Source organism: Myotis lucifugus, unplaced genomic scaffold (genome assembly GCF_000147115.1).
Source record: "Myotis lucifugus unplaced genomic scaffold, Myoluc2.0 scaffold_6, whole genome shotgun sequence".
Taxonomy (NCBI): domain Eukaryota; kingdom Metazoa; phylum Chordata; class Mammalia; order Chiroptera; family Vespertilionidae; genus Myotis; species Myotis lucifugus.
The window spans coordinates 15,094,182-15,113,189 of NW_005871054.1; the positions used below are offsets into that span (position 1 = coordinate 15,094,182).

The 19,008-nt window shown below is 37.4% G+C and overlaps 1 protein-coding gene and 1 non-coding gene across 2 annotated transcripts in view; one reads left to right on the forward strand and one right to left on the reverse strand.

Moving 5' to 3' along the window:
• The window catches only part of THADA (THADA, armadillo repeat containing), a 284,676-nt gene that overhangs the window by 70,892 nt on the left and 194,776 nt on the right, over window positions 1-19,008 (forward strand). Inside the window, exon 26 of the mRNA XM_014447808.2 lies at window positions 6,191-6,282. Coding sequence (XP_014303294.1) covers window positions 6,191-6,282 — 92 coding nt within the window. The remainder of the gene's footprint in view (window positions 1-6,190; window positions 6,283-19,008) is intronic.
• On the reverse strand, window positions 5,687-5,793 carry LOC111824176. Its single transcript, XR_002827275.1, has one exon. It is a non-coding gene; the product is annotated as a U6 spliceosomal RNA (small nuclear RNA).

The window sequence follows — 19,008 nt, forward strand, 5'->3', positions numbered from 1 at the left end:
TATTGCATTCTAGTCCTTTGTTGGCTTATTAGCCATAACTTTGTTTTCTTATTTTAGTGATTGCTTTAAGGTTTATAGTCTATATCTTTAACATCACAGTCTACCCTCAAGTGATATTATACCACTTTGCTTAAAGTGTAAGAACCTAGCACACATACTTCCATGTTTCTCCTCTCAGTCTTTGTGATGTTATAAATTTTGCTTTTATGCATATTGTAAACCCATGCTATATTGTTATCATTTTTGCTTAAACTATCAACTATCCCTTTTTAAAAAATATACCATTCAACCATTTTTAAGTATGCAGTTCAGGGACATTAACTACATACACCAGGTTGTGCAGTCATCACCATTGTCCATTTTGAGGACTTTTTCATCATCCCAAACCAAAGCTCAATAACCATTAAATAGTAACTCCCCTTCCTTACCTTCCCCTAGCACCTGGTAACCTGTGCTCTACTTTCTGTCTCTATGAATTTGCCTATTCTAAGTACCTTTTATAAATGGAATTATACAATATTTGTCTTTTTGTATTTGGATTATTTCAGTTAGCATAGTGTTTTAAGGTTAAGCCATGTTGTAACATGTAGCATAATTTCATTCCTTTTAAAGGCTGAATAATATTCCATTGTATGTATATATGACATTTTGTTATTCATTTATTTGTTGGTAGGCATTTAGGTTGTTTCTTTTTGGCTTTTGTGAATAATGCTTCAGTGAACATTGGTGTATAAATATCTGTTGGAGTCCCCGCTTTCAGTGTTTGTGTGTAAATCATATGGTAATTTTATGTTTAACTTTTTAAGGAATGTTTAACTATATTGCATAGTGGCAGCACCATTTTTCTACTCCCATCAGCAATACACAGAAGTTTCATTTTCTTTAGATTCTCGCCAACACTTGTTATTTTCTGGTGTTTTAAATTTTTTTTTAATTTTTATTAAATAACAATCATTCTAATGGGTGTGAAGTGGAAGCTCATTTTGGTTTTAATTTTAATTTCCCTGATGATTAGTGATGTTGAGCTAGAAGCAAAATGGCTCTTAGTATCTTAATGTCTTTCTTTTGGATGCTGTGGGCTCTAGGTATCAGTGTGTTGAGTGATTGCTATAAATATACTCCATCAAAAGGTGAAAAACAAACACAACATGAAAATGGTGAGGTTAGATATTGAGTCACTTTTTTTTTTTTCACTCCAGAAACTTTTTGATTCAGAACTCTAAAGATAGTGGACAATGGCCAGTATAGTTGTTGGATTTAAGGAAGTACCTTTTACATGATTTTTTCATGATTCTTGGGAGAAACACCTGTATCATTATGCCTTCTAAAACAAAGGAGACAAATCTATCACTTGTAAGTGTTTGACATCTGGCTTTAAAATAAGACTGGCAAGGGGAGAGGAGAAAAAAACAAACTAGACCTTAATACATTACCTGCGGAACGAAGACTTTTCTAGGAAGGCAAGCTTTCCAATTAGCTACACAAACATTTCATAACTTTATGATATGCCTCTCATTGAGAGTCAGTGTACTGCAGTGTAGGCAAAGGCACAGACGCCCAGTGTAAAGCGGGATCCTCAAGGTTGCCACCTCTTGCCTGGAAAATTGTGCATCTTCCTGTAATGAAGCCGTCTGAATTCTGTCTAGCAGCATTGCCTAACTACGCTGGAGGACACCGTGTTTACCTTAGGCATTTACGGGAAGTGAAGCAATACCTCTGTGCTGTCAGTTGAATCACAGAGGTAGGAATGTGGCTTGACCATCGGGAACAATAGAGATCATAAAACTGATTGCCAGAAATATCAGTATTGTTTATTTCAAGCCATTAGTTCAAAGTGAACAAAGAAATGTTCTCTGTGAAAGGTTTTCCAGAGTGAAACCTGGTGACTTTTCCAACTTTTTAGCAAAACTCAAAGTATCAGATTGTTTCATTTATTTAAGAAGTCTTTTTTGAGACCTTTTTAAAAGTAACACATGTGCACTACAGAAATTTTGAAAATAAAGGAATGCATAAAAAAAGTACAAGTCACCTTTTAACTATCACACAGATGTAATCATTAGCATTCGGATGCATTTTCTTCCTCTTTTTCTATGTGTGTAGTATTCACATGTGTGTAGTATTCATATGCACATATGTATACATGAAAGACTGCATAAATATATGTAAGTGCTTATTTATAGATTTATTTGGGGGGAAATCTTTTTAACACTGGTTATAAAGGAATCTTGTTTCAATTCAGTTTGTTTGCTTTACTAGATAAAATAACTATAATGATCCATATATTTATTTAATATATCTAATATATTTATTTAATATATTGATTGTTATGTTTTCTTCCTTATGAAAACCTAAGATACACCAAAACTGTAAATCAACATAATGAATGTGACGAAGTCTTCATTTTACAAAGCAGTTTACCACAGCATTCTCTGTTGAAGTCATTCAAAGGGTGATTTTCTTTTCTGAATGTGAAATATGCTTTGATTTACAGAAATCTTATTTGTACACATTTTCTGAGGAATATATCTTATGCAGTGACTACACCTGTACTCATGACAATTATTTTTTTCTGATAAGTTAAAGAGGAAAAAGCACAAGTAAAATGAACTTACTTTTAGTTTTATAGTATAGGAACATTTTCCAGGAAGAATTCATAATTTGTTTTTACAGATTCCTCAGTCTTTTGTATTGAGAACATACAAATTTCTTGGTCCTTACCACCTATTAGGCATTTTTAAAATACAGAGGAAATGTATTGTTGTAAACATATCAGCATTAAGCACACCTAGGTGTTGCCGATGATATATTAAGCACTAGAAAAAGAGGGATAAATGAGACATAATCATTATAATGGCTGTCTTATTGGGTATTTTCCATGTGCCTGGCATCATTTACATTGATTATCCCACTTAATGCTCAGAACAACCCTGTGAGGTAGATTGTATTATTTTAATTCCCATTTTACAGATAAGGAAAACAAGGCTCAGAGGTGAAATAACTTTGTCAAAGGGCACACAACTGTTATCCTTCAGACTCTAGAACCTGTGCTGTTATACGGGAAACTTTTGGGTGTTATAGGAATACAGAGAAGGTGCATCTTACCTACCTTATAGAGTTTTGGTCCCTTAGAGAGCTGGGGATATAGCCTAGGTGCTAAGGTTTTATTGAATGGTACAAACCCAAAGCAGCAAGAATGAAGGAAAAAGGGAAGTGAGGCAGGGAAAGAGGAAAGACATTACCAAGCAGGCCTGAACCTTGCAGGAAGACTGAGCTGATTGTATAGTCATGTGATATATCTTCTAGCCAGGCCATGTGAAACTTACCACCTCTCGGAACAGTCTCATCTCCTGTCTCTTATTGGTCAAAGTTCACCCCTTGGGGCATTAACCCAACTTGGGCAGGTGTTAGCACAACCCTTGGTCAGCTGCTAGAGAAGCCAGATCCCATTCCCTCTGATGTAGCATCTCATCCGTGTCTGGACATGATTGACTGAGCCACAGCCTGTGTGGGTGTCGTTGGGACAGACCTGGAGTTGGGAACTGTGGCTCCCACATTGTTGGAAAACTCTGCACATTGTAGGGGAGTAATAGATCTGACTGATGTGCTTAAAAGTAGAGACTCAATTATAAGGTGGTAAGAGGGAAGAGGAAGAACAATCAGGAAGCTATCGTAATAGTTCTGCCAAGAGGTGATGGTGGCTCAGAATAAGGAAATATTAGTAAAGATGGTGACAACTGATAATCTTTTATATATTTTAGAGATGAAGCTAGTTTAGTTAAAAATTTAGGTAACAGAAAGTAACTTATAGGTGCACATATATGGAAACAGATTTTTCTGGGCAGTGTTTGGAAACAGGCATTACTGGGCATTCCCTTTTTTGTGTTCAGTGACTGTCGAACACTGAAGCTCCTCTCCCTGCATCCTCATTGCAGGGCAGGTAACGCCTCCTTCCAGCTTGCCCAGCATTCCACTGAGTATGCCACCTCAGGGTCCTTCTAAGACTCACATTGGGTTTTTATTTCTATCTGGTGTATCTTTCATTTGCTTCCCTCAGGCCAGTTCTGCTTCACATTTTGCAGTGGGTTTCAGAGGAAAAAGAGCCTTTCAGATCTTCCCAGTAGCCCTGCCACATGTCCTCTGTGCTCTGTTGGCACCAGCGTCTCCAGGCCCTGTGGTAGTTGTGAAGTTGCCACAAGGATGCCAGGCTGAAAGCTGTGTGGCGCTGAAACCCAGGCATACTCTACCTTTTAGGCTACATGCCTTGGCATGAAGCTTGATTAACTCACAGGAAGAGAACTTCTTTCCTAATTCACGCATAGTTGGTGTATGGGCTTGTGAAAGTGTAATATGTATAAATGACCATATCACATAGTGATTGCACACCGAAGGCTGATCCATGTTAATATTATTAAATGACATTATGTGACTCGTGCCTCCAGCCTAAGGAGGAGGTGCCCATTCACTTTGTAACACAGTCTCTAGGCACTCCTGTTTTAACACTCCTGCATTTGGCAGCCTTTGTCAGAAAGTTTGGTTTAGGGCAAGATGGAGTTTGTGTGATTCCTCAGAGGAGACGGGGTCCTAGGTGACCAATTCATCTTAAACCTATGATTCTTCAGAAACTAAATCAGTAGACTAGGTAAGAGATAATCAAGACCTCAGTTAGGACAGAGGCGATGTTTGATAGAGTTAACAGGACAGATTGGTTTGTTGTTTGGGGATATTAGGCAGGACACATAGTAGGGACTTCATTAATGTTTGTTGACTATTGAATGGACACAGTGAATTCATTCAGTTTTAGGGTTTCATTGTAATTTTGGTATGAATCGTGCCGATGTATATGTAGTCCACTTCTAGAGTTACCAGGCATGAATTGAATCACTCTTGAACTTCTAGAGGAGAGGTTGCATACTGGTGGCTGATTGGTCAAATCTAGTCTGCAACTGTGTTTTATTTGGCTTCCACGATGGTTTTTCCCCCCTTTAATTTGTTGCCAACATTTCAAAATAGTGAGATTTCACATAAAAATTGGGGTTTCTGGCTTCTCTTGAAAAAGGAAAAAATCGGGCAACACTGGGCTTACATGGCATCAACTCAGTTGAAGCTGAAGAGTGACTTCATTAGACCAAGTCCTCTGCTCCTCATCGCACCTGAGTTTATGGCCCTGACTGCGGGGGTTTATAAGCCGTTCTCTAAATCTTACATCGTTACTTTTCATTACCTTTCTTCTTCTATTGCTCTTGAAACGTGCCATATGGTTGAGACACCTGTCTTATTAGAATATAAGTTCTGTGTTGACAGTAAGTTTATGTCTTCTAACTTTGAATATTCTCTGTGGTGCTGGTATATACACACGGTAGCAAAGTCACTACATATTTGTACATCTCTACTCTGATTTGGCAAGGTAATTGAAGAAGCCCAATCATTAAAAATATTTTTATGATATAGCAGAGCATTTTGATACATTGGTTTGGAAATAGATAATGCTCTATTATCATTTTGAAGAAATTCATATTTATTAATGATAGTTCTTTTCTCCTATTTTTAGTAACTAGTTGTCTCAGATAATTTTATAGTTAAAATGACTATTAGGTTACTGGCATTGTGGCATTAGTAAACAAAATTTTGGATGTTAAATATTATCTTGGCCATATTAGTAATGTGGATTCTTCTTCTTTTTTTTTTTTTAAATATGGAATGCTTCACGAATTTGTGTGTCATCCTTGCACAGGGGCCATGCTAACCTTCTCTGTATTATTACAATTTTAGTATATGTGCTGCCTAAGTAAGCACTAATGTGGATTCTTTTAGTTAGGCCTTATAAATATTATCTCATGGTAAAGGATTACAGAAAGGATATGGAAAATTAATTGTTTCTTTAAAGAAGTGTTATATGGTGATACAAATACAAATAAATAATGAAAACAATTGGTAGTAATATAAGTATCAGAAAGAGCTATGTGTGTGCAAGTAGTTGGATTATAGAGTTCAGTTTAAGATGAAGTCATTGAGTCATTTACTGTAAAGTTTTTTTAAATTGTCTTATTTTTATGAACATAAACCATATTTTCTTTAGCCCTGCACTAGGCAATTGAGTAATGATTTTGAATGTCTAGTTTGAACATTGAAAGTGTTGGTTTCATGCCATGAATCTTTCTTAACCCTTATTGTGTATTTCTTTTTACTTTAGGTGAGAAATTCATCCACACTTCTCTTCAGTACCTTGATCACAAGAATATTTGGAGTTAAAAGAGGAAAGGACGAAATTTTCAAAAAAAATACGTAAGTTCTGTCTAATGCTAACTTTACTTTTAAAAAATATTTCCAGGCAAAAAATAATTTTTAGAATTTTGCTTACTTTTATAGAATCATCTGGAGCATAAAACTATGTAAATACTATAGTAAATTAACCTACACTGCCAATTTCTAAGGTCTTGGGGGAAAATACCTGCTTTTTAATAAGTAGATTTTTTAAAGCAATGAAAATATAGCAAGGTAGCAGGGACTGAAATGTAGAACTTTCCTCAGTGCAACAGCTAGTTTTTTTATTTTATTTCTTTGCATCTTCAGCTATTCCTGAAATGTCCTAAATTGCTTTTTCTTGATGTGTCATTGAATACTAGCTTGTGCAATATCTTTCTTTTATAGCTAGAAGTTTAAATGTTTATGATACAGTCATCAGTAACATGTCCCAGATTAACTTTGCATTAAACTCTGTAACCAAGAGGAGCAGTTACAGATGTTGGCCACACAGAATAAACAATGCTTTTCACCTTTAGGACTTTCATGTTATCTTAACCCTCTAAGATGTTTTTTTTCTCAAGGTTTTTAACGTCTGGAAGGAAATCTACTGAAACACTTTGATTAAGGGTAATTTTTAGATACGGTGCACAAGTTCTGTTTGTTGGTTTTTAAAGAGGAGAAGCTTTGGGTAGTTCTTTCTTTAGCATTTAGGTTAGTGGTAGTCTAGTGCAGGGGTCCTCAAACTACCGCCCGCGGGCCACATGCAAATACAAATATTGTATTTGTTCCCGTTTTGTTTTTTTACTTCAAAATAAGATATGTGCAGTGTGCATAGGAATTTGTTCATAGTTTTTTTTTAAACTATAGTCCGGCCCTCCAACGGTCTGAGGGACAGTGAACTGGCCCCCTGTTTAAAAAGTTTGAGGACCCCTGGTCTAGTGGCTTGCAGTTGTTAACACTAGATGTCGCTGTCGCTGCATATTTACTTTCTTCATTCAGGATCCAATTTGGTCCAGTGTTCTTTCTCTTGATCTAGAAATAAATCAGGCCCTATTTCTCTTCTACCTAAAAATGTTGATTATTACACTTTTAACTTAGTGTTTAAGCTTTTGTTTATTAAAACATATTTTCTTGTGATGGAACTAAGTCTTAGGAATTAGAACATATCATGAAATAATTTTATGATGTACTATTGGTAATTCTATTGAAACCTACTGTTAGTTTTTTGTTCTTTTTTTTTTTTTTTTTTTTTTAAATATTTTATTGATTTTTTACAGGGAGGAAGGGAGAGGGATAGAGAGTTAGAAACATCGATGAGAGAGAAGCATTGACCAGCTGCCTCCTACACACCCCCTACTGGGGATGTGCCCACAAACAAGGTACATGCCCTTGACCGGAATCGAACCTGGGACCCCTCAGTCCCCAGGCCGACGCTCTATCCAGTGAGCCAAACCGGCTAGGGCCCTACTGTTAGTTTTGAATTGTTATTTAAATTATTACTTATCACCCTATAAAATTCACTAAATATTTAAAAGGAAGGCAACTGGCTATAAGTATGAATCCCCTGAGTATATTCAGCAAATACCAGAGATATTTTTTAGCCAAGTTGTATTTTTAAAATAATGATAACATTGTTTTTTAAAAGGATGATTATAATTTTTACTATTTAGCTGGTTCCTAGAGAAATTCTTCCTGTCAGTAGTTTGAAATCACTAATATTTGTTTCTCTTTACTTAGCTTTGTTTATTTTGTTAATCTACAAAATTCCAAAACGTTTAAAACAGTTTGGTCATATTATAAGGCCATGATAGTAGTATAAATAAAATATGATCTGAGATTATTAAACAAGTGAAATTAATGTTTAAAACAACTTGAAAATGAGAAAATTCTTTTTCCCCTTTTATGATGTGAGTGGTTCTTGGTTGTGTAAATAAATTTGACTCTGTACAAAAGAAAATGATCACGTTCATTTCATTTCAGTTGTATCTGAAGAGCGGTGGAAGAATAGAGCAGTGAAACCACTCTGTTTTGATCTTTTTGCCCAAGGCATGCTGATGGGAACCTCTATTAAAAATTCATTACTCTTAACTAGGAAAGGTTACAAAATAGATAACTTTCCTAGAAAGAGGGAAATGGAATATTCATATAAAGTGAAATGGAATTAAGAAGTTAATTTTTTAAATATAATGAACATTTTTGGTAAGAGCCTAATTTAGTTCAATAAACTAACAATTGGTATACACTATTATGTATGCAAGGATTCTGTTCTGTCTAACCCTTAAAGAATATATTTTTGGCATCACCTGCTAGATTTGCTCTGCCAAACCTTTAGTGTCTTAAATTTGCTATTATTTGTAATGGTTCTTCTTGTTTTAGTTTGTTTAATTATGTCACTTTTTGTTGAAGTGTTTATATGCCTGTTCCCTACCGTATTAACTCCCTGAGGGGCAGAACCTTTTTCCATCTTTTGTGTGTATGTATAATGGGCACTTTAAGAATGCTAGTAATAATGATGTCCTGTTGGTTGGTTACTCAACCATCGAATGACTAACTCGGCTGATGAGACCTCACAGGCAGTTAAGTCTACTTTCACAACCACAGATTGCTCTGTACACAGTCTTGCAAATGTGTGCTGTTGTCCAGCAGGGGACTGGACATAAAAAGAACATCTGCCTTTCCTATCTAGTGAAAAAAAAATCTCTAGGAGTAAACACACTTGGTTTCTAGGCATTTTGCTGCCACTGGAGATGACCTTAATAGACTCCCTTATCCGCTTTGGACTTCAGTTTCTCCATCTATATAACCCAAGTAATAAGATCTGTGCTCTGTACTCATAGGGCTGTGATGAGAATAAAATAAATTATTAACAGTTCATTTTCTTTTAAAATATTGGAAGCCCTATGCAACTAGAGATATAATTTGCTTTCCCCCCCTCTATTACCACTTCTGTTATTGTACTCATTTCATTGTCTTACAGTTACACAGCTTTCTGAGGACAAGGTCCGGATCTTAATCCATTTCTGTATACCTGGTGCCTAGGGTATTGTCTGGCAAATAATAGGCATACAGGAATACCTGCTTAATGAATAAGTAAATCTCATTACTAGAGAAGAGATAAGAATTCTTGTTTTTATTCCTGCCTTTTTTGCCATATAGCCATGATAATCAGTGAAGATAAGTTAGTTAACCTCTCTGGACCTTGATTTTTTTCCTCTAAGAGATTTGGACTATCCTGGATGGTTCTTATTTCTGTAAACCACTCAGTTAAGGCTTTATGTAATTGTTACTAGACTTGCTAGTTTGGTAAACTGCTGTTTTCCCAGTGCCTAGAACAGTAGCTGCCTCGTTGTAGGGACAAGAAGTTCCCTTTTCCTATATAAAGAAAGGAGCAGGGATTCTGCGTCCCCATCTTTAAGTATGCTGAGTGCACACAGAATGACTGAACTCTAGAGCGCGTTGGTCTTGTTCTACATGTGTGCTTTGGATTATGAAGAATGAGAAAACCTACATTGCACAGGTTTGTTTTAAATGATGTTATTACATTTTAATTTTCTAAAGCTCCGTTCCTTTCTCTTTATTATAACCTGACTGACTTGGCCTGAACAATTAATAAAGATGATGTAGAATTGAACTTGCACAGCTCTGTGATCTGGGAGTGTGCTGGGCTTTCCCCAGTAGCCTCCATCTGTGGTGAGTGGGCTCACCTTAATAGATCCTCATTCCTTACAGGGCGGGAGCTACCAGTAAGCCAATGTGATCTTTAATTCCAATTCCAGGTCTTCCCTTTTGTCCCTTGTGTATTTACCTTCAACTATTCTAGTCCTAGGTTAATGACAAATATCAATATGTAGCAATCGGAAAGCTTTATTTTAGACTTTGCCAAAGCTTCATATAGGAGCTCAGTGCACAGTGTTCTATAGCTTTTGCCTTCTTTCTTCATTTTAAATCAATCCACCAGCCAATATGAATTTGTAAGCATGTGTTGTGAATTCATTATTGGCATGATAAATGAGTACATGAGAAATATAAAACTTGCTCAAGGAGCTTACATTTCAGCCAGGGAAACAAAAATTGTTATTTAACAAAAAAAGGTACAAATAGAAGACAACATATAATAGCTGTACGATGTGCTGTGAGTAATGGATATATTATAAATTCATTAACAGGAACGGTGAGGGAGCACTGGGAGGAAATAGTGTTCTTATAATGTTTGGAATGAGAAGATTTGGGGGTACATGGAAACATGTAGGTTAAAAAAGAGGAACAAAAGAATAATAATTTTCTGTATTGTTAAGTACAGTGTCTATTATATCTTGCTAGAGAGAGCTTGTATTCAAATTAATAGCTTAGGATGTTTGTAAAAGCATCACTAAGTACAAGTAAAATTATTTCTAATGACTATTTTAGGAGATGTTAAATTGTATTTATTTTATTTTTTGGGTGTAAATGACAGTTATTTTAGTTATTTCTCTTACTATCTTAGTGGTATAGGTATGGAAGGATCCTCTGAGGGGCATCTAATCTAGTTCAACCTCTGTTTTGTTGTTTTTGATCTTCACCTGAGGACATGTTTCTTGATTTTAGAGAGAGGAAGGGAGAGAGAAACATCAGTGTGAGAGAGAAACATCTATTGGTTGTCTCCCATAAGTACCCTGACTGGGGATCGAACCTACAACCTTTTGGCGTATGGGACAATGACGATCCAACCAACTGAGCCACCCAGCCAGGGCTAGTCCAACCCCTGCTAGATTTTGAAGCAATATCCAGACAGACTGGCTTCTCTTCTGTTCTTCATGTTTTCTAGGAAGAGAGAGATTCCACACATTTTTGTGGTAACCCACTCCATTGTTTAGGGAAGAATTGGTTTCTCAAAACTAAAATTGAGAGCTATAGGGCAATTGGGTTTCTATATTTTAGAGAATGTAATTATTAGAGTTCAGAGTAGTTTTTTTGCTTTGAACTACATAGTAGTTTGTAGCAAGTGCCTATTTGGCCAAACTGAAAATCAAGAATTTTCTTTGACTGTGGCCAGGATAATCTTAACATCCTCAGACCTAAAGGATTCTCATTTTTTCCATTTAACAAGCATTAATTAAGTTTTTACTCTGGGCTAAGCCCTCTGCTGTGCACTGGGATCCAAAGATGAATCAGACATGCTCCCAGCCCTAGGGAAACGGACGGTCTGATGAAGAATATGGCAGTTATCTGCTATGTTGGAGCTCTGTTCCACTTATACAGAAGAAAGGGAGAAATTGTGAAGGGGGTAGCATATCCTTAGTGCCTCTTTGTGTGCTTGGCACATGCCAGACCCGTTATGGGTGTCTAATTTACCCTCATCACAGCCCTGTGGAGTGGAGGGTCATCCTCATTTTACAGAGGTAAACTCAGGTTTGAGATTGAGTTATTTGCCCGAGGTCATACAGCCAGAAAGTGGCAGAACTAGAACATAAATCCAGTTCCATCTGCAGAGCACCTGCGATTTGGACACAGCACTCACAGCCCCTCCTGAGCAGTGAGTCACCTTTTTAGAGTCTGGCTTTAGATTTTTACATTGTCCAACTCTGTGGGAAATGAGCCACTTCACCTAAAGTTTCACTGTGGATGAAAAATCTCCCATCCCCCACATGGCAGGTTGATTTTAGGAGGAAGGGGACCAATGGCTAAGTTTGTTTTGAAGTGACTTGAACACCCTTTCTGTGGATGGTGTGTTTTGTCCTAAGAATGTTCTCTTCCTCCATGAGGTTCTTTGTCTGAGGAGCAAAGAAAATGTGTGGGAAGAGCAGGTCACCAGGTTTCTAATGCCATACTAGAAAGCCAGGAAGGTAGAAATCTTAGTTTTTTTGCTTGGCATGTAAGGGATGAATTAAATTACTCCAATAGGATATGGGTGGAGGGGATATCGGTATGGCCAGTAAGACATTGACCTCTGTAAAATTCTTGTAGTTTATAGTAGTTTGGTGCTATGGGGAGAGGATTTTGGAGTTTTGTGATAATCCTTGTCAATGGTATAGTGTCTTCTAGGGTTAACCTAATGTTTTTCCAAGTCTTTGCTTATATTTTTCATTCATATCTTTAATAAGAATGATAATTGTGATTACTAGTTTTATGTTTGAGAGAATCTAAGAAGCCATCTAGTCCCATTCTCATTTTGCAGATGTGAAAATTGAGGTGCAGAAACATTGAGTGATTGAAGTCACACAGCTAGTGCTGGAAATAAATTTAATTAATGGTTCCTTTAGCTTACAGCAAGTTCAGTTAGCACTTTTTTTTAAAAAAATTAGCTGATTATTTATAAATGCAGTTTCTATTAGCAACAATAATACTGGTTTGGATTTGAATAATTTGAAATTAAGTTAAGAGCCCCAGTGTTTTGTATGATCTGGAGGTGTCATTCAGTCATTTCCCATAGTTGCTGATAGAACCTTCAATCTGGTTCTTTAGGCAGAGTAGATAATTGAGAATTTTTGGAGACTAAGAAGTAAAGTATAAGTCTTGTGTAACCCTTGTTAAGAGGTTCAATATATGAGTTAAGTCTATGCTGACACTTTGGCCTACTGGAGAGTTTCATATTTCAAGTTCATTCTTAGTTTCATGGATTGCAGGTAGGAAAACCACAAATAAAAATTTTAACCAAAAAGAAACTCTTAAAAAAAATATGTTCATGAACTTGAAGTGGGAATTAGTCATTGTGTCCTTAAATATTGACTCTAGCATGAACCAAGTATTCTTTGTTTCTAAGTACTGCTTCAGGCCATTGCCTTCTTTAATAACTAAGGCATTGTTGCTTTAGTTTGAGCATGTTCTATGGAATTTTGGCAGTGCATGTATCCTCTTTCTGCATCTTAGTAAAAGCATGAGTAAATATTTTTTCTCAGCTTTGGTATTTTTGTAGCTTACATTTTATATGAACCAGACTAATATAATGTAATACTAGGATTACATAATTTAAGACGTCAGGATTGCTTCCAGGACTATGAGATAGTCTTCATTTATCAGGGGGTTTACAAGCTGTATTTGTTGCTCATTCAATACCTGTAGAGAAATACCACAGAGCTACTTTCCAAATGAGAAAATGAAGTCAAAGAGATTAAATCCAGTCAATGAAACAGTTTCTTTAGAACTTGGATAGTATTTCTTCTTTATTCAGAACTTGGTTCTTATAACTATTGATTTTAGTAATGTATAGTTTAGAAATTACAGAAATTTCCAATATTGTTACACACCAAACTTCTTTAAAAAAATGTATTTTTATTGATTTCAGAGAGGAAGGGAGAGGGAGAGAGAGATAGAAGCATCAATGATGAGAGGGTATCATTGATTGGCTGCCTCCTGCCTGCCCCCCTAGTGGGGATTGAGCCCACAACCCGAGCATGTGCCCTTGACCAGAATCGAACCCGGGACCTTTCAGTCTGCAGTCCAATGCTCTCTATCCACTGAGCCAAACCAGCCAGGGCCAAACTTTTTTTTATAAAATATAATCAATAAGATTTTTCATCAAATACTTATGTACCTTGGCACTCTAATATGTACAAAAGTAGTTATGACATGGTCTTGGATTTGAAGGAGTTTATCACTTATTGAGAGATAAGACCAACATGTGAACCAGTTTAAGAAAACATGAGTATCAAACTCTCTAGTACTGTTAGGGAATATGGGGTCAGAGGAGGATGAGGTCAGGTTCTATGCAGAATCAGGGCTTAGTATGGACTTGAAAGGACGGGCAGGATTTGGATAGGTAGAGAGTAGGGTGTTGCATATGAGATTATATAGCATGAACACAGATACAGAGATTGGAACACACATTTTATATGTCTGAGAAAGTCAGAAGATAAACTAGACTAGACAGAGAGGACATTGTGAAAACATTAATTCATTCATGTTCTTCCTAGGACAAGGATTCATTGACTACCTACTCTATGTAAGCGCTGAAATAGGTTCTGAGGCTATATCAGACATACCAAGGAGGCTAGTTTGGAGTTTACATGACATTAGGAATAGATTAGAAGTTTTGTATTGGAGTATTCCATGATAAAAGCATTGTTTTAGGAATCTTTTGAGAAATGATTGCATTCTGTGGCCCTGGCTGGTGAGATTGGAGGATGTGATGCAAGACCCTGGAAGAGACTTGTGAATAACTTGTACTCTGTAGATTGTTAGAGCTTGGATCCAGGTTGGTGCAATTATTTCAGCATTTATTTATTTTTGTTAACTTCTAAGTTGATTAGTGGCTATATTAAAGGGGAAAATGACTTATGTTTTAAGGATTACTAGTTTTCTCAATATTAAAAGATATTTAGTGAAAAATAGACTCGAGTAAGTTTCAGAAATATTGGATTAAAAATTATGACAGAACTTTTGAAAACATTTAACATGCTACATAGTGTGTTTTGTGACTCTTTAAGAGTATGACAAATGCTCAATATCATGCGGTATTTCCCCAAATTATTTGATCATGGAAAATTTTCTTAAAGAACATCTATTACCATCTTTTGTTCCATCAGATGCAGCTTGGGGGGTACTGATTAAGGCATGTGAGAGGCATGTTTCCAATCCTTAGGAGCAGCACCATCTGTGAGAAGGGAAAATATTCATTTCAGATATATATTGGCAGCAACAGAAAGGCTTAGTTCTACTTGAAGTTAAATAGACTATAAATTATCCTAAGTTGTCAGAGAAAAATTTATAGGGGAATTGATTCATATTAAGTTGATGACATCATCAAAGACCATCCTCCCGCATGCACACACACACACACACACACACATATCTGGTAGGTAGTCAATAAATCTGAATCAATGAAAATTTTATTTTAGGTTTTAGGATATTTAAAGTGCCTCTTTAGGAGAATGCACTTTATATTCTACATTTGAATCTCCTACCATTTTGTTAACAGGGGTTGTGGAACTTTTCTTCTGCCAAGGGCCACTTGGATATTTATAGCATCATTCACGGGCCATACAAAATATTCAACTTACTAGTAAAAATTAGCCTGTTATACTTGGTCAAACATTTAATTAACTCACCCATAATGCCTTGGCATGGCCAGACAAAATTGTTTTGCCAGCCTTATATGGCCTGTGGGCTGGGCATTCCCCACCCCTGTGTTAGAAGAAGATAATGTCCTCATTCCCAAAGCCTTGATTATTGATATGGGGGAAATAGGGCCTACAACATTGTTGATGAACTGATCACTAAGGTCAGTACCAAACCCATTAGACTAGGATGTGTGTGTGTGTGTGTGTGTGTGTGTGTGTGTGTGTGTGTGTGTTTTGGGAGGGCAGATAGGAAGAGGGCAATGGAATGGTAACCAGCTTTGAAATATAGGTAAGGCTTTAAGATCCACTAGTATGGCTGAGTTCTGCACCTTTGAACTGTATATAAGAGTTGTTAGTGACTTAAGCAGCATTCTTTATTGTCCCTCATCTCCCAAATAAGGGCTCCATTTGTTAGTATTTAAACAGGCTTGAGCCCTAGCTGGTTTGGTTCAGTGCAGTGGTTCTCAACCTTCTGGCCCTTTAAATACAGTTCCTCATGTTGTGACCCAACCATAAAATTATTTTTGTTGCTACTTTATAAGTGTAATGTCGCTACTGTTATGAATCGTAATGTAAATATCTGATATGCAAGATGATCTTAGGTGACCCCTGTGAAAGGGTCGTTCGACCGCCAAAGGGGTCGCGACCCACAGGTTGAGAACCGCTGGAGAGTGTCGGCCTGCAGACTGAAGGGTCCCAGGTTCTATTCCGGTCAAGGACACATGCCTGGGTTGCAGGCTCAATCCCCAGTGGGGGGCATGCAGGAGGCAGCTAGTCGATGATTCTCATCATTGATGTTTCTATCTCTCTCTCCCTCTTCCTTCCTCTCTGTAATCAATTAAAACTATATTTAAAAAATAATAAAAATAAACAGAGGCTTGAAATAATTCAGACTTGTAGTAGTTAGGATGCTTTTGGCTACAGAAGTAACAGAAGACCCAAATCAAATTTTAAACAATAAGGAAAAGTAATTATTTTACATATAACCAACAAGTTTTATGGGGAATTGATTCATATTAAGTTGATGACATTATAAAAAAAACAGGTTCTTTTCATTTTTCTACTGTGCCCTCCTTGATTTGGTGGCATTAGCCCCAAGCAAGCTTTCCTCATGGTTACAAAATGGCTGCAGTTCTAGCCATCACATCTAGATGCAACAGAGTCAAAGCATAATTTCCAGTGGCCTTATGCAATTCTATTTCTTTTTAAGAGTAATAACAGCACCTCCTGTATATGTTTCCATGCTTTTAACTCCACACCCTACTTTCCTTCACATCTTTTTGGCTAGAGTGAACCCCTTAGCATGCCTCAGCTTATCCCTGATGAGGGAAATGATCTACCAAGTTCTGAATGAAGAAGAAATACTATCTTGGACTAATCAGGATTCTCCATTTGGTCTGGGGTTGGTGCTACCCCGCCCTGAAGCATAATCACAGAGGGGTGAATACCCAACTAAAGTCAAATACTCTTAAAGGGAAGGATGAGATGGGAGAATGAATTTGTAATAGGCGACTAATCATGTCTGCTGCTATATTTTCCTAGGCTATTTCAAGAACTTTGAAAATGTTTTTATTAAGAATAATGGCTTAAAAGGAAGATAAGTAATATATGTAGTATTTTAACCTAATAGGAAAGTATTTTTTCCTTTTTTATTAAATTTCTTCATGTAATTTTTAAAAAGATATGAAGCCATACAAGTATCTGGATATTTGGTTTGTATAATTCATTACTATATGGAAGTTTGCATTATAAAAATTGCATTCAGTAACAAAGTATATGTCTTCAAACGGGGGGCAAGGGGTAGAGCATTAAAATAGGGATTGTGAATAAGATATAATCAATTTCTAAGAAACTGCTACTATGCAATATGAAATGTCTCCATTTCATAGCTAATCTCTGGCAAGCTAACAAAATGTTCACATAGTTTTTTATTATAAACTCTGATTCACACACAAATTATAACATTGATTTTTGTTATTGTAAGTCCAAATGGTTTGAAGTCAAATGACCTTTCTAAATTTAGTGGAATTGGCACTTAATTATTTTGATTTATGAAACAAAAATCTCTATTCCATTTAAATTGAGCATTGTATTTTGATGTGACTTTTTGGCCTCTGAACTCAAGTTAATCTTTTTTTTTTTCTCAGCCAAGTTTCTCTCTTTTTTTTTTCCTCCTCCAAACTGTTACTGTTCTGTTCTGTACAAACTGCCTCTATAGTAGAACATAGGGCTGTCTGGGTCAGGGCAAACCCGCTGGTCTGGACAGAAGATGTGGTCAGACTAGCTATGTATGATAAGGATCAGTAAGTCTGATCCAGCTGCTGAAATCTTTGAGGTCTAGAATTTTCTGCTCTATAAGCATATTCTACAGCCATCTATTGCTCTTAGCACATCTTTATCATTCTTGCATTTATCTCTGTGATCACTCAATTTATGAACAACTGATTTAGATACATATAAATGGTCAATTATGTACTTCCTCTCTTAATTCACTTGATCCCTTTCAATCAATACCCTCAGGCCACTGGTTCCATTTTCAATAAGCGGTGGCCTTGTTTAGGTGATCCAACATCTTTTCCCCTTCATCATTCATTCAACAAATACACTTACTTGATTTGAGGTTCTGAGCTCTGAGGGGGAGTACAAACATTTGTAAAATGTGATCTAAATATTTGAAAAACAGTCAAGTTAAGACTTGAACTCAACTGTAATGCAAGGTGGGCCAATCGGGCCGGGCCAGCTGGGGGAAGAATCCACGGGCAGTTGGCTGGCCAGCCCCACCCCCTGGTCAAACTCCCAGTCGAGCTTCCGGGCGAGGGGACAATTTGCATATTAGCCTTTTATTATATACTAGAGGCCTGGTGCATGAAATTTGTGCACTGGAGGGGGAATGTCCCTCAGCCCAGCCTGCACCCTCTCCAATCTGGGATCCCTCGGGGTCCCACAGGGATCGGGCCTAAACCGGCAGTCGGACATCCCTCTCACAATCCGGGCCAGATGGCTCCCAACCACTTGCCTGCCTGCCTGATTGCCCCTAACTGCTTCTGCCTGCCAGTCTGATCACCCCCTAACTACTCCCCTGCCAGCCTGATCGACGCCTAACAGCCCTGCCCTGCCGGCCCGGTCGCCCCCAACTGCCCTCCCCTGCCGGCCCAGTCGCCCCCAACTGCCCTCCCCTGCAGGCCCGGCCCCCCCAACTCCCCTAACCTGCCGGACCTCTCACCCCTAACTGCCCTCCCCTGCTGGCCTGGACCCCCCAACAGCCCTTCCTTGCCAGCCCAGTCACCCCTAACTACCCTCCCCAGCCATGCTCGATGCCCCTAACTGCGCTCCCTTGCAGTCCCGGTTACTGCCAGTAGCCCTCTTCCACCGGCAATCGTGACCCTGTCCTTCGTTCCCACCAGAACAGCCGTCAAGCCTTTACTCAGACTCTTGATGAATATGTATACAAATTAATTGCCATCTTTGTCGCCCGGGAGGTCTGCATAGCTCGCTGATTCGCCAATACAAAGTGTAAACGAAAGTACGGTTATTTACCATGTTCTCACTTTTTATTAGGAATTAATACAGAAGCCATGATGCTCATAAAATCATCTGTGAATCTTCTAAGATCTTCTTCAAAATTCTACATGGAATAAAACATATTATGTCGGGATACTTATTAAAATGTTCCATCATCATAGCGACCATCTCTTAAAAATTCAAGCACAGAACTTGGGGCTCCAGAACA